Source organism: Pectinophora gossypiella, chromosome 15 (genome assembly GCF_024362695.1).
Source record: "Pectinophora gossypiella chromosome 15, ilPecGoss1.1, whole genome shotgun sequence".
Taxonomy (NCBI): Eukaryota; Metazoa; Arthropoda; class Insecta; order Lepidoptera; family Gelechiidae; genus Pectinophora; species Pectinophora gossypiella.
The window spans coordinates 4,873,325-4,895,341 of NC_065418.1; the positions used below are offsets into that span (position 1 = coordinate 4,873,325).

Here is a 22,017-nt window from a genome sequence, read left to right on the forward strand (position 1 = left end):
ATTGGTCGTAGCCCACAATGTACTTCGCACCTCACGCGGTAGCATAACCATGCAGACCTCGCTGCCTTCAATATGTCTAAGGAAAAATGAGTATAAGAATTTAGCAGTAGGCGTGATGTTATGTTGTGTCAATAAAGTCGGGTTAAGTAACTCGACCCTGTATGTATAAAAAATGGAATGCTATTCTTTAGGATGAGATTATAATGTTCCAAACGATTTTTTTAAGTGACTTATTGTAGATTTGCCGCAGATGGCATTAACTACATGGCCCGACAAATAGGGAGCGCTGAGGGTTCTCACCCAAAATTTAAGTCAACAGACCTGAGGGTGCCCAGTTGTGTTGTGGTGTGTGCGTGCGTGCGTCGTGTGCGTGCGAGCGTGCGTGCGTGTGTGTGTAGGATTGTATTATAAGGAATAAGCTATAAATAAGCTGAACCGTTTGTCTCTCTTGTGTAAGTCTAATTGTTTTTTATATCTGTACTGTGTACAATAAACTGTTAAATAAATAAATAATAAGTATCACATTGCAGGTGACAAGGCGGGCAACGTGGTACATTTGTTCGAGCGCGACTGCTCCGTGCAGCGACGACACCAGAAGGTGGTCGAGATTGCGCCTGCGCCGCAACTTGATCCTGCAGTAAGACTACAACTCTTTATAGTCCATTAAAATTGCCTGATCAGAATCAGAACGTGAATGTTAAGTACTTACTCATGTAAGTACGTAGTCGTCACATGAGTCATGGCCATCAGTGGCTCAATAATAACCCTAATACCAGGGTTTATGAGATTGGTAATCCACCTCATAACCCACACAATAGAAGAACCTATCAGGTTCTAATCGAGGTATATATATTTTTGCTCAGTATATTCTTGGGTTAATTTTTGAAAGTTTCTTACATAATTGCTACATTTCGCATTTCATTTGCATTATTTTTGACAAAAAAGGAAAATCTATTTTTTACACAAACTCACGTCTATTTCCCTCTGGGTTAGGTAAGAAAATGGGAAATACTATTTGCTTCGATTCTGATAAACTTCTCTATTTCCTATTTTCGAAAACATGGAAAGTTCACATCTTTTTTGAAATACTTTCACATCCCGGACACTTCATAAAAAAGCCTCGTTTTACACAGACACTACACGCTGACGTTATTGTACACGCGCATCTGTGTGTGTGATGTCTGACGCCATACGATTGAAGACTAAAGTAAGTCCGAGGGGGGTGAAGTAAGTCTAGCTCAGCCGTTGGTGGGAGCGGGGAGTTGCCGTTCTGTACGTAGTATAATTCCTTATTCAAACCGGCGTATTTGTTCATTCAAGGTCCGTGAAAAGATGTTGGACTGCGCCGTACACTTGGCCCGGCACGTCGGGTACGAGAACGCCGGTACTGTGGAGTTCCTCCTTGATCCCAAGGGTAACTTCTACTTCATCGAAGTTAATGCCAGGTAAGATAAAATTGTTTTTACTTTATATTATTACACGTCTTTAAATATAAATCTAAATGTGATTTATAGCTTTTTTTAAACAAATTATTTAAAGGGTGGAATAAAGGCTTGCCATATTTATGTTTCTATTTGTCGCATGAGTAGTTCCTAACCTAACCTAACAAGTAAAATACTAATAAAAAAAAACATTTTCTTGCCTTTCTTTTGAGTTTATTTACTAATTTAAATTAAGAAAATCACAATAATAAGGTCGATATTTTATCACGTTTTTAAGAATAGAATATAAATTGTTTATTATAAAAGGACGCCAGAGTAATTTATTGTTTTGACTAAAATGGAACCTACCCAATTGACTATACAATTTATCTGTAAGAACTCCAAATACAATAAAATAAATTAACTTCATTCATGTTACCCTCCAGGTTACAAGTAGAGCACACCATATCAGAAGAAGTGACAGGCATCGACTTAGTGCAGTCCCAGATCAGAGTCGCTGAAGGCATGACGCTCCCAGAGATGGGTCTTGAGCAGGACAAGATACAGGCACAGGGATACGCCATACAGTGCCGAGTGACCACTGAGGACCCCGCCAACAACTTCCAGCCCAGCACTGGCAGGATTGAGGTGTTCAGGTCAGTAGGATAATAAAAAAAATAAAAAAAAAAAAAATAGTTTTATTTCTCATAATTGTAACGAAGTTTGTTGTCGAGACTTCCCAGTAAGTAACTAGAGTACTTGTGTTGGGAATGACTCGCAACTCCCCTTTGGTGTACATAAGATTTTAAAACATGGCAAATATATATGTATATAAACACATTAAAAAGAAAAAAGACTGAATTAAAAGAAAAAGTGTGTGAAAGCAAATGATCTGCGTGGGTGAGTGTGCGTGTGTGAGTGCGTGTGTATATGTGTGTGTGTGTGTGTGTGTGTGAGTGTGTGTGTGTGTGTGAGTGTGTGTGTGTGTGTATGTGTGTTTCCCAACAAAATGATTAATAAATAAATGATCTATTATGTAGTCCTAAGTAGGAGATTTTCTACTTCATCGTAGGTTAACGTGTGAAGCCAGTCCGAAACAAGTTTTTTACAAGTATGAAATTGTAGAGGATATATTTGTATTATTCTATTTATTTTATTATATACAAAGGGAGACTGGCAAGCGTATTGTCGTTGAGCAAAAGCAGTGCGGACTGTTCTCATAGGAGCCACTTTGTCATTCCTTCTTTTGCTAAGCAATGTATGGTCATATGGAAGTAACTTGTGACAGTTTAGAGTGAGGTAAAGTATGTATAGTTTGCGGACTGACAAAAGATTACTTAATTACATAGGATATTACTGTATTAAGCTATATCCTAAGATATACCTAGATACAGGCGCAGGGGTATGCCATACAGTGCCGCGTGATCACTGAGGACTCCGCCAATAACTTTCAAACCAGCTAAGGAGATGATGATGAATTCGAGATTTTCTTGCAGATCTGGAGAAGGTATGGGCATCCGTCTCGACTCGGCCGCCTCATACCCTGGTGCTATCATCTCTCCTTACTACGACTCGCTTCTAGTCAAGGTAAATGTTATTAAATTAAGAAGTAGGTCTGTTTCTAAGCGCTCCAATTTGTATTCATAAATAAACCCATCACATTTTTCGCTCATTTCACGACGTAATAGCTGACAGAAATAGTCACAAAGGCGTCTGTGGCCTTATTCTAACGGTCATTTTCACTAATTTATTCATGGTTTTTACTTACCTACATTCTACTAGAGAATAACGACGTGTTTGTATCAAAATAAGTATCAAAGCACACCCCGGACACTTCATACAAAAAACCCGTTATACACAGACACTACACGTTGACGTTATCGTACACGTGCATTTGTGTGTGTGTGTGTGTGACGTCTGACGCTTCTACGATTGAAGACTAAAGTAATACCGGGTTGAGCTAAACCTAGCTCAGCCGCTGGTGGTATTTATTCTATGGCCAAAGGTATCTGGGTAGATGGATTGAATGGCATGAGTTATTCTACCCTATCGTTCTGCTTACGATCTGAATGTCCGGGTATTCCTCAAACAAAAATCCTCCTTTTCGATTTTCCATACAGTTTTTATCAATAACATCATACTTTTTTGCAGGTAATATCCCACGCTAAGGACTTACCAGCGTCGGCGTCGAAGATGAACCGCGCGCTGCGAGAGTTCCGTATCCGCGGAGTGAAAACCAACATTCCCTTCCTGCTCAACGTGCTTGAGAACCAGAAGTTCCTTACTGGTGAGGCTTCATTCTACTTCATCTACCAGGTATAAGATGCCGCTGCCGCCCGATATCGTTCAACCGATCGCGACCGCTTCTGTGACCGTGTTCAGGATCTTGAGAACTCAGAAGTTGTCAGAATGAATTATCTTAAGTGACCTCACTTTATATAATGTAATAGCTAGGGGGTGAGGTAAAGTGTCCGTTCTACACGTAGTATTATTCATCATTATATGTACATGATCGGCTGGCGAGATCCTACGGAAGCAGTGAATGAAACAGCAGACGACCGTTCTAAGCTGCGTATAATCGAAGACTGATTTTAACCATCACCAGATATTTATATGCATACCGTACATTTCAGGTCCCGTTACTTATTTAAGTAGAAAGGCCACAATTCCTCTGTTGGTTTACGACATGACCTCTATGATAAGCAGCTGACGTATTCCTTGCTTTTCTCCGTTCTAGCATAGAAGCGTAACAACATTATATCCTTCTATCCATAGGCGCTCTCGACACCTACTTTATCGACGAGAACCCCCAGCTGTTCATGTTCAAGCCGTCACTCAACCGAGCCCAGAAGATCCTGAACTACCTCGGCAACGTGCTCATCAACGGGCCGGCTACCCCACTTGGCACGGACATCAAACCTGCTGACATCAAGCCTTATATACCGCCCGTTCCACTTGGTAAGTTGTACCGAAATACGTGTCGAGTCGAATGGAGTGATACAGTCTATGGTTAGAGTGAATGGACCTTTTAAATCGGTAGAATATACCTCGATAAAGACTTTAGGACCCTGTCACATTTCGGTACTTTCGTAAATATAAATTATGAAATATTTAATACAAAATTACTACAGGTCTAAAACCAATAAAAAACATTTTTGTTTTCAATTTATTTATTTAGTCATTTTAATTACTCAAAACGCAACAATTAGTTCGATATTTTATCACGTTTTTCTGTGATGTCACGGTGTTCGTTTTTATACAAATTCCATTGTAATTTCTTGTTTTCAAGTCAAATAAAAACTACCCAAAGTTTCACTAAATGGTTATATACGACAATGCGACAGAGTTCTAATGTGTGTGCATGATAGTAGTTGGGACTTTATTATAATAGGCAGCTTATAAACTTCCCCGCCTAAGGGATTGAATCGTACTCCATCGCGCTGCTCCATTATAGGACCAGAATCAATTTAGAAAACATTTTCATTCTAATTATTTCTCTCTCACCATAGACTAAGCGTTGTTATCGTTTGTTGACATAGGGCTAAATACAAGAACGGTTAGCTATTCCCATAGAGCTTGAAAAAAGAAGTTTTTGGCGCCTTCCATTTGTCCGGCCATACACGAATGCAAACCCGAGACAAATATAAGTAACATAGATTAAAAACTTATTTGGTGGATCAATATTTACACTTAGTTTAAAGTTAGAATAGAGCGTGAAAAATAAAGTTTTTAGCGTATCTCATTTGTACGGTCTTGCCATGAATGGCAGCTGAGACAAATATAGCACAAATTAAAAAAGAAACATATTTAGTGGTTGCAATTTCATACCTATTTACCTAAAAGTTAGAGGTGTACTGACGATTTTCAATTTTGTTTTCAGCCCTATCTGGGTATGATGGTAGGTTCAAGTATTTCAACCCGCTAAGGGTATGGAAGACAAACTGCTTTAGTTATTTATTCGCAGTGGTATAATGTCGCTTTGTTATTTTATTTTTTTGTTACTTTTGGGATAGTACACGCCGGTGTCGGAGCACGGGAATTGTCTATTAATTTAATTTGTTGATACTTACTAATGATACATATTATCTATATCTTTAGAAAGAATTAAAATAAACCAGTAACACTTATTTTTATCATCAACAATCGGAACTGTTATTCATACCCTAGATGGCTATATCTCACAATGAATACTATAATAAAATAATATTTTAAATAAAAATACGATATAATGCAATTCTGTAAATAATTTAGAATTAGTGTTTTGTTTAACTCATTCAGGAGTGTAATAACAAAATAATATTCATAATGAATATTTAGCTCATTGTCACTGCTTAAACCGACTAGTCAAAATTATTTTTAATTACTTTTAAAGACACGCGTTTAGAGCCGTTCGGTCTGGCAAATATATTATATTCTACGTTTTTTTTTATTATGGCTGCCAAATCTGCTTTCATATTTATGTCAGAAATAAAATTCTAAATTCACATCCAATGTTAATTAACCTACAACAACATAGTATGGTTATTATGAACCAGTTATGATCTGAGTCGTTCGGACGAAAGTACCGGCGTAACGGCAAGCGCCTAAATTGTAGCATTTCAGTACAACAAACTACTGAGCTAGCGCCTCGTCACGCCAGCAGCGTAACGTGAGCTTATGACACAGTGACTCAGTTCATAACTGCCGTACTGTGGCATAGTGTTACCATTTAAAGGCAATTAAACAGCTTACGCTTATACTCTTTATTTGCCAAACGTTACAATACTACCATTTAACTCAATTGTCACTAATACTATAATAAAGTATATCCTGGCATACTTCAAGGATACTGTTTGCATTCCCTAGTTGTGCACAGCATAGTGTTATCACTAAACATATTTTTCAGACCTCTCCCCTGAGGCCATCAAACGAGCGGAACTGACCGGCGAGAACACAGGTAAGGAATCAAATATCACTACTTCACATGACTGATTTACGAATATAAATCGTGTTGATTGTTCAGCCCTTCGTCTAGGGCAAGTAAAATTAACGGACGACTTTTGTCGACTAAGGTATTTTGATTTCATAGCAATTTCACTCAATCGTGCTTAGGGAAACTCGCAAAGAGAAAATTCAATCGCAAATGGTGGATGGATGGAATGGTGGACGGGATTCGAACCCGCAGCTCTTGTTTTGACAAGTCTATTCCATTCAATTGGAAATGGGCTGCTAATATGTCACCATTTATTAAGGTTTGTTATATCCATTTTATGTGTCGATACCAAGAGTTGCCTGGGACTGCAAGGCTGTCTGGGATTTATGGCTCCACCTATCCTAATAATTACGGGTCTCGCACCCGTAAGTTTGTCTATCACCCAGGTCAGAAAGAGCCCTAAGCAAGCACCGTCGACATCTGTCAATGATTTGGTTCGACGCGGTCCGTTTAGCGAATTAGAAGAACCACGGAAAGATAATTATATAGAAAATAGGGTTGATCGATAATTTGTGCTTGGTTTGTGCCTACTAATTGTCGTAGTCTACTAATCCAGACTTAAGTTTTTGTTTTCTTCTTAATATTTAAATACGTTGAAGATGATTTAAAACGAACTCCCTTACTCAAACCTCTACCATATTATAAGATAATTATGTTGAGTTTGCGGCTTTGATAATGTAAGATGGACAAGAAGAGAATGGTGGAAACATTCTGGATTTAATTTGCCTAAGCACGGGGTGTGCTATTATAACTATAACCCATTTATCGCCAAATCATAGTAGATGCACTGGGGGGTTAAAAAGGCCACAACAAAGCAATTCACCTAAAAATGCAATATTGCTATTTGAAATTTGTTTGCATTGTGCACTTTTATATGCGCAAATGTAAATTTTCAATATTACTTTTTTAGATGATTTGCTTTGATATGGCCTTTTTAACCCCCCTGTTTACATATTAATATAATTTAGTGCTGCGAAGTTATCTAAGACGCAGTTCACGTACTATAAAAGTATGTTTTTATTTTAAACCATGTTTAACCAATTCCGTCCATAGCCGTGCAACCCCCAAGAGGTTACAAGCAGATCCTGCAAGAGGGGGGTCCGGCAGCGTTTGCCAAGGCCGTGAAGCAACACAAAGGACTGTTATTCATGGACACCACGTACAGAGACGCGCATCAGTCCCTCCTGGCTACCCGAGTGAGGTCACATGACCTGCTAGCTGTGTCGCCCTATGTGGCCCATAACTTCAGCAATCTGTACGCGCTTGAGAACTGGGGTGGCGCTACGTTCGATGTGGCTCTCAGGTAATATATGCAGCTTTTTGTTGTAAATACCATCCGAGGTACATCCACAAAAAGTGGATAAATATTTTCAGATTAGCGAATCTTTTATGGGTCTTTCCAGGCTACGTTCCTCAAAAACAATGTAGATGGCGCTGTACACATTTTCCATAGTTTCCCTTCCATCGTACCTTCTAATTTCAATTATGCATCTTTTATCTTTGTTTTTGGGTATAAATGATGACATTTTTATTACACCCAGGTATAATTACATCTTCCACCCATTATTATTTGGACAAAATTAAGAGAAGCAATATATCAAGCAATGTGACAATCAGAATAATAACGTGTCCTGCTCTTAGCTGCTTGATATTGTTACCGTGTTTCTAATATAACATTTATCAATAAAGCGCTCTGTATTCATCAGGTTCCTCCACGAGTGCCCGTGGGAGCGTCTCGAAGACATGCGTCGCCTGATCCCGAACATCCCCTTCCAAATGCTGCTGCGTGGCGCCAACGCCGTCGGGTACACCAACTACCCTGACAACGCGGTCTTCAAGTTCTGCGATATGGCTGTGAGTTGTCTTTATTTAGGGTTATGACTCTGGCACCAAGGATTGTGAGGTCGATCGTCGATCATCAAGACTATTAAGTTTCTAACACCGTTGGCTACACCAACTGCGGTATGGCTGTGAGTTTAACATGGAATAAAATCTCTAGACACCAGTATGGCAAAGGCCGATCTTGAACTTTACAAATAGTCGTTGCACCTTCGGCCACCATCAAAACTGTCTTCTGTTGCGATCGAACACTTTGATTTTACACTATAAAAAGACTACAAAAAGAAGCGACAAGCAAACCAGGGCGGAAGGCACGAGGGAAACCACTGCCCTATTTTTCCTTAAAAAGTAGCATGGACAATGCTTCTTCGACAAGAGCGTGACTCTTACATTAGCGATGACAGTCAAAAAGATCAGTGTCACGATAAACACGTATCTGTCATCAGGATGGCATTGACTCGTTTAGAGTGTATTCCTTGGTATAATGGCAACACTTGTGTTAGGAAGAGTTGGCTCTATAACTGAAACAAAATAATTGAAATTTTTAGACGATTTTTATATTACATTCAGGCTTTAATAAACCAACTTATTTCCCAGGTAAAAGCCGGTATGGACATCTTCCGAGTGTTCGACTCCCTCAACTATCTGCCCAACCTGATACTGGGTATGGAGGCGGCGGGCAAGGCTGGCGGCGTGGTCGAAGCCGCCATATCTTACACCGGCGACGTTTCAGACCCTAGTAGGAAGAAATATGATCTCAAATACTATACTAACTTGGCTGATGAGCTGGTCAAAGCTGGGACCCACGTTTTGGCTATCAAGGATATGGCTGGGTTGCTGAAGCCGCAAGCTGCTAAGTAAGTTGATATTTCTGTATGATGCACACAATTCAGGTTTCGAGTCTTCGACCTGTATGTTAATAATTAAGTGTTTTTTAAGCGTCAGCGAGAATAGCGGCCGCTATGTCTGTGTTGTGAGTTCCAGCAAAATAAATAGTTTTGAAAGGCGATGTTTTGCGCGGCGAATTTACGAAACAGGCATCATTAGTTACACATACATCAAGGCTTAGTAAAGGTGCCTGCGAAGCAGTTTAAGCTGTTTGAAAGCCTCTGAATCTTACTAGACGTTAAAATAATCCACACAGTGCCATCTAAAATCCTGGATATGCATACAGCTAGCTTATAAATAAATCTTCCTCCCAGGCTGCTGATCTCAGCAATCCGCGACAAGCACCCGGACGTGCCGATCCACGTGCACACACACGACACGTCGGGTGCGGGCGTGGCCGCCATGCTAGCGTGCGCGGAGGCGGGTGCCGACGTGGTCGACGTCGCCGTCGACTCCATGTCCGGCCTCACCTCGCAGCCCAGCATGGGCGCGATGGTCGCTTCGCTGCAAGGCACTCCGTTTGACACCAGTTAGTATACTGTAAAATATTTTTTCTACTCCTCTACTTTAATCTGGCATTTAAATAACCAAAAAGTCTAATATAAGTACATACATAATTAAACTCTTTGAAAAAGTGTACGCTCTATGGCCTATAAAAGCATTGTTTACAAAGTGTAACTGTACTATAATGTCGCCAAAAAAGCATTGTTGTTTTTTTTTTTTGACCTGGAAACTGGCACCTTTACTTTGTTTGGTGCCATAGATATACTATAAAAAAAAGTATACATTTGCCGCCATTTTCCCGCGCGTTGGAAAATAAATTGGAAAATTTTTGTGTTTCGTTTAAAATTACGTCGTCGTAGAAAAAGTATTGTATGCAACGTTGTATAACTAGGTCAAAAAATGCTCGTGGCGTCTCTTATTGCGATGTTCGCCAAGGCTCACATCGCAACTCACGCCACTCGCATTTTTTGACCCTTCTTATACAACTGTTGCATAAAATACTATTTTAGTTCATATAAATTATCTATTGACATTAAAAAAAACATTTGTTCTGTAAGATTTTCTATAATGTAGGCAGCACCGGTCTGTCACTGGTAAACAATGTTGTACTTACCAAACCAACTCTCAATTTCAAATAAGTGTAATAGTAATATAATAATAATAATACTCATTTATTTCAGCCAATAAAGCCATAGTTATAGAAAAAATACAAAAAAAAATTTCAAATAAGTGTAATAGTAATAAAGGAGATTATTATTGTTTCAAAGCTATGTCGTCATTAACTTCGTTGTTCTGCTCCTACATGTTCCTGTCGTTGACTCTCCTTTTTCTCCACAGAAATCCCTCTAACGACGGTATCAGAGTACTCAGCATACTGGGAACAAGCGCGCACACTATACGGTCCCTTCGAATGTACGGCTACTATGAAGACTGGCAACGCTGATGTATACATTAACGAGATACCAGGAGGACAGTACACCAACTTGCAATTCCAAGCCTTCAGTCTCGGTTTGGGAAGTCAGTTTGAAGAGGTCAAGAAGGCTTACAGGTGATATAATTGATTGTATTGTCTTTAGATTTAAAGTTTATGGCCAATAGGAAAGATTTTGGGAAGACTCGCAACTTCTGTCGTCAGTATCTTGTTTTAAGATCAACATGACGATCAATTTAAGTAATAAGTCAGTTGACTTCTGTGAAATTTGTAACTAGATACATTTTGCCCAAAGACTTTGAAAAGCTTTAGTCGTTTTGACTATCCAGTCGTCTGCATTATCTTGGCCATAAAGAGCATTTAACGGATTTAGATTTTCTGGTAAAGAAATGACAATCGACCAATCGATATTTAGGAGTCGCCGTTGCCGGATACGGTTTGGACGACATGATGATTATCCCCAAAAGTCTCCATATTTAGATTGGAAGACTTAGGGAGAGTTACATGATCGGTGTCCTTAAAAACGTTTCTAAACTTTAAAGGTGGGTTATCATCTCACATCATGGAAAAGCTCATTCACTGACCACAAATTAACACCAAAAAACCTCTTTTACAGGGAAGCGAACCTGCTTTTAGGCGACATCATCAAGGTGACGCCATCATCGAAGGTGGTGGGAGACCTCGCGCAGTTCATGGTGCAGAACAAACTGACAGCCAAGGAGATTGAGGAGCGCGCTGAAGACCTGTCCTTCCCCAAGTCCGTTGTGGAGTACCTGCAGGGGGCTATTGGCATCCCACACGGAGGGTTCCCGGAACCTCTTAGGTGAGGAGATTATAGGGTAAATGATGTTGGTAGTCATACAGTCAGTGAAGTATATTTTCTGGCCCAAGGGCGTGGTGTGTCACACTTTCCGTGGTAGGCCGCCACCGTGCACCACCGATACAAAAAGAAGTTAAATTTGTATTTTAGGCTAATATATTATATATTTCTATGGGTAATTGTTACCTGATATAAATAAATAATCTGCTTTCTGGTGCCAAAGGTTTGGTCAGTAAGCTGATATTAATCAGCCGTTTCTCTTTAAGTAATTGTGGGTCCTATGTAGTACACCGGCTTGCTTCTCAAATGAGGAGCCGGCTCGAACCCCAGTGCTGGACTTGCACCAAGGAGTTATTAACTCAAGTGCATTTTTTCACTAACACTGTTGGCTCGACCGTTATAGCCGGCGGTGGTCCACATATCACATTGTTCTAACAGACAGCTCGGTGAGGTGTTACTTAGTTCATATTGCAATGGATATATCTCTGACTATACTCTGGAATATAGTCGCGAGCTTATGTTATGTTATAAGATGTAAATGATTATGTACCTGTATGTACAATAAACACATGATATGTTCAGGTCCAAGGTACTGAAGGATATGAAGAGGATTGAAGGCAGACCTGGCGCCAACATGCCGCCGCTGGACTTCGACAAGCTCAAGAAAGAAATACAGGAGACCTACCCTAATGTAAGCGACTACATAATGAAATAGTACATAAATATATGCACATGTAAATCCAAGTGATAGCCCAGTTCGGAGAACGCGTGACTTATATCGTAGCGTCATTAGTTCTAATCCCGGCTCGGGCTGTAAACCATTGCCTTCGACTTATGAGTTTGAATTAATGTTTGGATCATATAGATAATTGATATCACCGGTTAATGGCAATAAGTTCGCTCCGTATTACAAGGGACTTAAACAGACAGACTATTGGGGGTATCGAGGAAACATGTGATGCTATGTTATGTAGTTGCAATAGGACGAACGCAGGCCACGCAGGTCACCTTAAGACGAGAGGAGAGAGAGCACTTTACTTACATAATGATGGATGTCGGGTTGGGTTTGGGTATACTTACTTGATTAGAAAGAAGCAGGTGTTTTATCGGGCACGTTTTATTGTGACGTACAAACATTTTCAATTACATTACTGACCTTTTGTTAATCCTTCAGGTAACAGATCAGGACGTGATGTCCGCAGCCATGTACCCGCAAGTGGCTAAGGACTTCTTCCGCATCAGAGACAAGTATGGGCCCGTCAATCTTCTGGACACCAAGACTTTCCTCGTTGGACCCACGGTGAGCACTTTTCAGACTAAGAAATCAATGCATACTGAAACAACCCTCACCCACTGCTTATTGACGAATGAAATTCGTTCAGAGATATCGCTCAACAACAAACAAACACACACACACACACACACACGCACGCACGCACGCACGCACACGAGGTTGTCCTCTTGCCTAATATTTGCCGAGGTACCATAGACCTCGTATAACAAATAGACAAGACAGTCTGTAAAAGTGTCTGCGGCGCATCTTGTCACAAGATTAACGACGTTTATCGACACTGTACAACCGATATTGCGCTTTATTTGAACAGCCATAACTCTTGAGGGAACGAATTTATACTATCTACATAACTTGTATGTATACGTATTTACAACACGGTTCGGAAACTTAAAAAAAAATCCTTAGCGAATAGGAGTATATATGTTTATAGGATGTCAGTGCTAGGTACCTACTAATGTGTCTTTGCTCTTTTCTCCAGTTGGGTGAGACGTTAGAAGTAGAGATCGGCCGCGGAAAGACGCTGCTGATCAAGACAGTCGCAGTGTCGGACGAGATGACGGCCGCCGGAGAGGTGGAAGTGTTCTTCGAGCTCAACGGACAACTGCGCTCCGTCTATATACGCGATGAGAAGGCTAGCAAGGTATCCACTAGAAAATCGATACTTTTTAATAATCAAAATATAATTTCGGGTCCAAATAATGCGTTCCGAGTCCAGCAGGCCTAAACCAATGATTGTTGAATTTGTTTTCGAATTCATGTTTGGATCATAAATGATTATCACGTGCTCAGCGGTGAAGGAAACATCGTGAGTAAACCCACATTAACGAGAAATGCATTTTAGGAGGTGTGACTGAGCATAGCTTAACCTAAAATATAATCTTTGACTTTCAATAAAAGATATATTATGTTATGATAACAAATTAAAAACTAGTTTGATTTTAAATAATATTTGGATTTACGAGTTTTCAAGACAGGGTTTACAAACGATCAATCACATTCTTTATTCGTCAATCGATAATAAATGAGAGGGAAAATAATTATTAAATATTATAAATTCAGGACATGAAGATCCACCCGAAGGCTGTGAAGGGAGACAAGAACCAGGTCGGAGCGCCCATGCCTGGAACTGTTCTGAGTAAGTATATAATTTCTGTTCTTTATTACACCCCGGACAGTCCGTACAAAAATCCCATTCTTATCATGTACCTCCTGACACGTAAGTGCGAGCAAGACACAATCCACACGCTGTCCCCCTTACTCCAAGCGGCTTATGGCCATACAAGTCTAAAGTAAGACCCAGAGGGTTAAATATTATTCCTTATTCCATGTCTATATAGGGTGTTAGTGACATTGTAACGAAAACTTTGAGGGGTGATTCAGATCATGATTCCGAGTTGATATCAAGTGGAATTTTCAGTCGCAACATTCATGATTTTTTAAAATTATTTTCAATTCTATACTTTTGCGATGGATAATTCCATTATACCACTCCTTGGGCGTTAAAAAAGCCACATCAAAGTATTCATCTAACAAAGCAATATTGCGTCTTTAGATGAATTGCTTTAATGTAACCCTTATATCACCTTTTTTTCAACAGCAATCAAGGTGAAAGTAGGCGACAAGGTAGACAAAGGCCAGCCTATCGCGGTACTGTCAGCCATGAAGATGGAGATGATAGTCCAAGCCCCGAAGGCTGGCACCATTCAATCCGTGGAAATCACCAACGGACAAAAACTGGAGGGAGACGATCTCATCTGCACCATCGAGTAAAGTAAGCCATGTTAAATAGTATGAAAAAAAGAGTGTATTACACTGCACGATATTTAGGGTAGGCAATCCTAAATAAATAAAAAAAATCGTGAAGCCAACCTTGCTTGCCAGATATAGTCCTATTGTGTTCTGTACCTACACTTCTATCGTAACTTAAAAAAAACTAGTGTTCGGGAATACCGAACTCTGTAAACTTTGCACATAACTCGATGCTAAATTCAGGGAGTTTACACCCTAGGGTTGCTACAAATAGCCCTAAATATTGACTAGTGAAATGCCGAGCGGCAAGAATAAATGTAAGCGCGATAATAGCCAGTCTGTATCACGTAGGACGTAAGGTACACGGTAAGTATATCTTACGCCACACGTTAAGTATAATCCAAAGTTGGTTATTCTCTTAAAATAATTATTTTTTACTTTATGATTGATTGTGAAAGTTACATATTGTAGTGTGAAGTTTATGACATTAACTTCGATGTAAAATTGTCATGAGATGTGTATAAATGTAATTTATTACACGTATATAAACGGTGGCTTTGAATAAGTACCCTTTCGATATTGCGTTGCGTTTTGTGTAATGGTATTTCTGGCACAAATAAAGTCGCACTAGATTATTTCAGGGTTCTAGCAATTAAATAATGGAACTAATGGGAACTTCAGTAGCATTTAGTCCCTTTCCTTAATAGTGGAATTTCTTGTAGCATTTAAAACCGGTGCAATAGGGTAGTTTCCAACAAATCAAATCAGTTATTTTTTACTAAACGTCATACGAAATTTTTATGAAAAAGCATCCTGGGACGTCATAGAAAAATGAGATAAAATGTCGCGCTTATTATTGTTATGTTAAATAGTAAAAGAAAACGTTTTTTGTCTCCTTTGGATCTGTCTTTATTTAGTAATCAGAATTTCATAATTTCGCTTTGACCTAGGAAACTACCCAATTCTTTCGAATACTCTATTTATCAACAGAAAACTTCTAAAAAGGCAATCAAAGCAATTCATAATAAAAAGCCATATTGCAATTTGACATTAGTGCATATAGACAAAGGCCAAAGCAATATTGCAATTTGTGTGCAATGTCAACTAATGTCAAATAGCAATGTTGCTTTTTTAGGTGATTTTGGCTTCAATGTCTCCTTTTTTACTCCTCAGATGCTATTTTACGAAAGGTTATTGATAATTGTGTATGATCGTAAACATTTTTTGGAATAAGTATATTATCTTGAAATTAATGTTTATGTTAAGAGAAAGGACATATTTATTATAAGTCTGTTAGAAGGAGAAAACACAACTATGTAATTTGGTATAACTGTGATAATCACTATACAATAGTGTCAATAATATAACAACCTCCTTTTTTGAAGTCGGTTAAAAATAGCAACTGGACAACTTATGGAACTAATGTGGTAACAAACATAATGTACTTATTTGTGTTTGTTCGTGACAAGTGGTGCGGTTTGTTTGAGTATATGGTTGGAATATATTGTACATGTAAAAGAAAATAGGTACCTAAATGTTATAGAAAAGCACGAATTCGTTGACGCCCATTTGTTGCGGACAGGGAGGTTAAGTGTGCAGTGCAAATGTCCAATAGCAATATTGCTTTTATAGATGAATAAAATTCATTGTGGCCTTTTTAAACTCGCAGTACAGTTTCGAAAGATTAGATTCAAATAATAAAGTACTTACCTAAACTACTATAAAATTATGTACAAAATTAAAGGCTAGTCAAGTGGTCCATTGCGTCTCAGGGAAAATGCATCACAGTACAAAAAAATGGAATTGTACTTAGAAACGTAATACAGATATTTTTATAGGAAAATACCTTAAAAAACCATGTAGATAGTTAGTCATTCCATGTATGACTTTGTGTGAATGTATAAATATTTAAAAAGACAACTGCTGATTATTTTCTTTTTTTACTTATTTGTAACATGTATCGAAATCCTGTTTTCTGGTGCTCATTTGTTATTTTCATTTAAACTATATTGTTATGTATTTTTTTAATGTTTGTATTTTTATGAATTAAATTTAACGTTACTAAAACTAACGATTTTTGATTTTTCATCAATTGGTGTGCAGCTGTAGAGAAACAACAAAATTAATTTATATTTTTTCGTGTATTATTATAATAATTTATAGTACATCACAATTGTAACATTGATTCATTTAGATACAATAGATAAGAACAATTTTCTTGTTGATCGATTGACAACAAGGGAAATAATTTGTCGAGACTTTTACAAGCAGGAAATTTTGATCAAGTTAAAAGCAGACATGATTTGTGCACCGAGTGAGATTAGTTTGTTCCTCTATAGTCACAATTTCTCCGCCATTTTCTGGAATGCTTTCTAGTATGATATCAGTTTACTACCACTATAAACAAACTTCATACAATCCATAATCAAGCACCAAATTCAACTTGTTCAAAACTTCCAACTCGCAACTTATTAAAAATATTTTCATCAACACTTAAAATTAAATAATCGCCTCAACACTAATAGCCCTCATATACATCAAAATATATTTTTAGACTAAGATGATTATCATTATCAACTCACTTTGACTTCTTATTAAACATTACGTTATGGTCACCATTTAGTTCATAGTATTTTAAGTAAATAAAGTTGTGCCTATGTAAAATATACGTGCAAAAGGAACTGAAGATAATGCGAAAGATATGGAAGACTTGGTAAGGCCAGAAAGTGAGTCAAGGGAGCACAATCAACCCTTTGAACAGCGTTGCTCGTACACAGACCAAGAGCAGTGGCGAGGCGAGCCGAGCATTTTTTGATAACATTCAAAAATTAATGGACCATGACTGTAAATGACCCGTCCCCCTTCCAACAGATACTTTACTCGTATATGTGAAAGAGGTTTTAAAATTAGTATCTGTAAAAAGATTACCCATTAGTTTGAACTTCAAAATGACATATTACTGAAATCTGTTGTTTGAAACAATGATGTTTAGGAGGTACCCAAAATCATACTTAAAATCCCGAATTCCGGCTTAACCCTGCGTATTTCGAGAAAGTCGCCATAGAACAAAAATATCAACTTGTTAAGACGCTTCGAATGAGATATTTCGGGGCGGAGGGAGACGTTTTGACTCATTGTCCTTTATTACCATACCCATAAAGTGAGTGCTATCTTCTCTCTACCAAAAAAGAGCTTGCGGCGCGGCGCCTCGAGAGAGCCCACGCGTAAGTTGTGTAAAAGTGGGTTTAGACCAAACAAACATAGAACCAGAGCATTTGTTTCATGTATTCTTGCACGAAAGTCTCTCTCTCTCTTATAGAGCATTCAACAGTTTAAATCTCCCTTAACCAGATTGCACTTTATGAGAACGATAATTATAATTATTTTTTAAATTAAAACACATAATAACGGGTTCTTACCGCGTTTAAATCAGGGATATGAGACTCCCGATATTTCGACACTGTTTCAAGTGCCATGATCACGGGATGACTGATGAGATTGAAATGGAGTAGGGAGATCCATAATTTTCCACGGGTTAGTGTTATCAAAAACGAAGTGACCGTTACTCTCGGTTTGCTCGGACGTTTATTACTCAATCATGCTCGTCAAACAATCACAGGCCTCAAAGAAAACTAAAGCTATGTATTGGCAATATATGGCTACAGCTCATTTACGTTCTTCCGTAATCCATAATTGATAATGATTACAACTGTTATAATCGTAGGCGTAAACAGTGAATAATTGATGCAAAACTGCAGAACTTAATTACGTTGACTCGAATGTTTAAGTCGCTTTACTTACTAAATTAAAACCAAGAGAAAGAAACAATTAAAGCTAGTAATTGCCTATAGTTAAAAGGAATGAGCAAATTAAGATGTTTGATATGTGAAAACAACATCCAAATAATACAGACAACTAAAAATTACAATCACTCGTCAACGATACGGCACTGTAGATACGAGAATATTCTAATAAAGATTGCACTCCTTTATTATAAAAGATTTTGGGTACATTTATTAAAAACGGCAGTATAAAATATATTCGTACGAATTGCATTGTCCGTCATTTTAAGATCTGAAATGTTTCGTTCCGACACAATAAAAGACAGTCTTAACGGTACTAGCATGCCTTTACATTAGTTACGATATTATTTAATGATGGCCTTGCCAATAACTTGTATCTTACGTAAAAATATGAATATGGTATATTTTACATCTCCAAAAAGGAGTGGAATCGCTTTAGGCTGTAGGTTTGACCTACTCCACAGTTGCCTTTCAATACCACAAAGGTAATCATTAATTAGTTCTGACTGAACGGAGTGAATTCTTGCAAAACATACTGATAATTACAAGTATTATACATATCTAAAATCTTAATCTAATTTACCTGGATCCAACAATGACTTGTCGACCAGACTCTCGGAAAATGTGTCATATTGTTGGCCTGTTATACCTACCCGTTGGATGTCTACGATGAGATCATTTCTACTCTTTTTATAGATGGGGTCTACAACATTGCTGCCGTCAGTTACTGAGGTTTCATCATTGATAGAGTTTCCAGAGTTAGGGTCGCTCAGGCTGAGACTAGTGTCCGCGTCGTCCCCATAGCACCGCCGCTTGTGATCCGTCGGCAGGTTGGAACTAGAATGCTCAACTTCTATTGCTTGCATAGTGTTTCTGAAAATGAAAATTGAGATTCAATATCGCACTTGGAAGATCAGTAATTGAAACTGTAATATTTATTATAATGCCATTTACCTGGTCTTCCTAAGTATAGGCTGACCTGTTACTAACTGTAACTCCAGAGAATATAACTTCGCCAAAGACTCGAGTTTCTCCTTCTCTTCAGCGTCACGTAGACAAGGCAGTCTCAGCTCTGTCTGGTATGAGTCCTGCAGGAACTTTGATAGCTGTTCGTTGGCAGCACTAAGTATGAGGAAGCCGGGCCGCTCCTCGCGGATACGACGACATCCCGCCCGGATCTCTCGCACCTCCGGCAATGCCATCCCCAGCGAGTGCTCGCTACAATAATCGCTCAGTGGTGACTTCTCACTCAAGTTCAAGTCACTTGATGATGTTTTCTGTAAAGAGAAATTTGTACGCGGCGTCTGATTAAACGGCTCCTCCGACTGAAGAGATTTCTCCTGGAATGCTTGAAAGGACTGAAAAAACGACTCGTTAGCGTTCTGACCCGACACCCCTGCGTTCTTTATATCACTGAAACTTGAAAATGAAGAATGAGGCTGCAGAACTTCTTTTTTCACTTTTGTGTATATATCTTCCTCTAAGTCTACAATCGTTTTAGAATCAGACATCATTGCGTCATCCTCATTCCCTGATTCCACTTTAGCTCTTTTCTTCTTGAATTTGTTTTTGCAACTGGCCCAGCCACTTTTTACAAGAAATTTTTCTTTTTTCAATCGCTTTGGGGGTGGCATGTTACTCACTGATTGTGGGGAATTGTTATTGATTGTTTTGGAAGTTTTAAAGGATAGACTTTTGTTGAATACTTTGAGTTCTTCAATGCCTGGCCAATCGGTCAACTCATCATCACCCTCTCTGTCACTGTCATTAGTTATTACACCATCAGAGTCACTGCTACTTAAAGAACTTGATTCATTGCCTGCACATTCCATGCCACTGTTTGAATCATCAAATTGTAAAGGGTTCCTTAAAGATTTCGGCGGATGAGTCTTGTTGAGCAACTTTAGCTTCCTGTGATATTTCCCATCGCTGTTTTTCCCTGAACTAGTGGTAGGTGTGAAAAATGGCGGCAGGTCAGTTGCAACTCTATAACCTATCATTTTGGACAGAGTTGGTGAACCATTCTTTGAGGAACTCTTGTATACGAAATTGAAGCTTGAGCTACCTGGTAATGATGGAGTGTTCATAACAGCTGGCTTTGAGACTTCTGCATTTTGTGACTTGAGAACAATCTTCCCAGGCTGTATTACCAGCTCCTTTTTCTTTTTCTCTAAATCATACCTTTTGGGTTTGAATTCATTTTTAGAGAAGAATGTAGACTTGGATGAACAGCCACCACTGAAGGACCTCTCTCTCATTTCACACACATCCTTATCTCTGTGTGACCATTTTCTTTTGCCACAAAAGGCATTCCTAAAAATATAAGAAAAATGTAAGCATAATATACCTATATGTGAAATAGAAAAAGCAATGTACAGGTCTTCTAAATGAATATTTACCTTTCTGGTTTCAATACTGTTGCTTTATGTTTGTTTGTATTAACAGTAAGAGGAGAAAATCCTTGAGACTGTAGAGTAATAGTTGCCGGGGCTGCATTTGCCTGTAAGCACCAAATAAAAGTGAATGAAAAGGAGACAAGGGACTTAATAGATTATATACTTTAAAGTCACAAGACTCTTTTTCTAGTGAAAATTTACCAAAATTTTGCATATACATATTTGAGAAACTAGTTGATCAAATTGTTCCATATTTAGTAACTTAAGAATTGCAAATGTCAGTATTTCACTTGCTCAAAGTTCCTCAACTTGGTACCGAATATTTTTATTTTACCTCAGTTGTAACTGTGAGTATCTCTACTGGTGGAGAATGCTTTCCATCCATGTACTCCGCTGGTATCTTCTTAAATTTACGTTTTCTCCGGACATTTGCTGGCCTTGTAGGAGAGAAGTTTTCATTAAAAGAGTCTGATTCAAAGTTGCCGATTTGACAGTAATGCCGGGATTTAAGACTGCTAGACTTGTGTACACTGAGGTGCGGGTCATCAGAATCGGAGAGTGGTTGTGTGATAAGCGGTGCCTGCGGTGGGCTACTTGAGCTGCCATCCTCCACCAGACTCACGGCCACTGCTGCTGCTGTAATTAAAGCAATATTTACATTAAATATAGTCTTTAATGCTGTAACTATTTAAGAATTCTATACTGTAAAACAAAAGGTCGTGGATTTTTGCTATGACCATTTCTATTATGTTCTTTGTTCTATTCTATTGCAGTTTTCTATTAATTTCATTATTGATGACTGTACTATTAGTCCAAGAAAATCGCGACTGAGCCAAAGATTTCATTTTCATGTATGGAAAAATAACACGGTACTAACGCAAGTTGCCCGCAGATCGCGTGCGTCGTCTCAACCCCAGTTTTCGCCTTTCCTGACGGCCACAATTGCTTTCCTCGAGAGCCAGGTTCAAGTCATGAGATAATCTCTCCATGGTCACTACACTACCCTACCCGCTGCCACAATTGTACCCATCGTCACCACACGGCGAAGGTCCACCTTCTAGAACATACGTTGTGTTATGACCGGTCACTACTGTTTTAATTCACTTAATTTCCCTTAGCTCACAGCTGAACTCCAAACAACAATATCTTCACGAAAATGCCATGCCACTCGCTCCTAAGTAAAATACCACAGATATCATCAATTTGTAAATAAAACGCTGCAGTTTTTTTCGCTATAGACAACAAGGTGAACGGGAGACGTGAAATAAAATACGCACACACACACAACAAATAGGTACTCTCGGCGATTGCCTTCATTGAAAACTAGAGGTGGGGGTAAGATTACGAGATATACTAATGGAATCATTCGATTATGAATACGTCTCGAGACATCTCGAGTT

General features: G+C 38.7%; 2 protein-coding genes across 6 annotated transcripts in view; one reads left to right on the forward strand and one right to left on the reverse strand.

Moving 5' to 3' along the window:
* LOC126373067 (pyruvate carboxylase, mitochondrial) overlaps positions 1-16,485 on the forward strand; it is a 38,150-nt gene extending 21,665 nt beyond the window's left edge. For 4 of the 5 annotated variants that reach the window (XM_050019030.1, XM_050019031.1, XM_050019033.1 and 1 more), the window contains 19 exons: positions 531-637; positions 1,321-1,445; positions 1,868-2,077; positions 2,918-3,008; positions 3,573-3,708; positions 4,197-4,379; positions 5,302-5,319; positions 6,307-6,357; positions 7,447-7,696; positions 8,100-8,247; positions 8,830-9,089; positions 9,435-9,649; positions 10,462-10,672; positions 11,172-11,378; positions 11,958-12,066; positions 12,550-12,675; positions 13,148-13,309; positions 13,729-13,804; positions 14,267-16,485. In XM_050019030.1, coding sequence (XP_049874987.1) covers positions 531-637; positions 1,321-1,445; positions 1,868-2,077; positions 2,918-3,008; positions 3,573-3,708; positions 4,197-4,379; positions 5,302-5,319; positions 6,307-6,357; positions 7,447-7,696; positions 8,100-8,247; positions 8,830-9,089; positions 9,435-9,649; positions 10,462-10,672; positions 11,172-11,378; positions 11,958-12,066; positions 12,550-12,675; positions 13,148-13,309; positions 13,729-13,804; positions 14,267-14,439 — 2,858 coding nt within the window. In that variant the 3' untranslated portion in view covers positions 14,440-16,485. The remainder of the gene's footprint in view (positions 1-530; positions 638-1,320; positions 1,446-1,867; positions 2,078-2,917; positions 3,009-3,572; positions 3,709-4,196; positions 4,380-5,301; positions 5,320-6,306; positions 6,358-7,446; positions 7,697-8,099; positions 8,248-8,829; positions 9,090-9,434; positions 9,650-10,461; positions 10,673-11,171; positions 11,379-11,957; positions 12,067-12,549; positions 12,676-13,147; positions 13,310-13,728; positions 13,805-14,266) is intronic. The other variant, XM_050019032.1, reaches the window with a different exon arrangement.
* A 1,930-nt stretch (positions 16,486-18,415) lies between these two features.
* On the reverse strand, positions 18,416-21,921 carry LOC126373096 (uncharacterized). Its single transcript, XM_050019094.1, has 5 exons — positions 21,495-21,921; positions 20,952-21,253; positions 20,621-20,721; positions 19,176-20,534; positions 18,416-19,094 (listed from the first exon to the last, which is right to left on the reverse strand). The coding sequence occupies exons 1-5, from the start codon at positions 21,604-21,606 to the stop codon at positions 18,791-18,793; spliced, it is 2,178 nt and encodes a 725-aa protein (XP_049875051.1). The 5' UTR covers positions 21,607-21,921; the 3' UTR covers positions 18,416-18,790.
* Between the last annotated feature and the right edge of the window lie 96 nt (positions 21,922-22,017).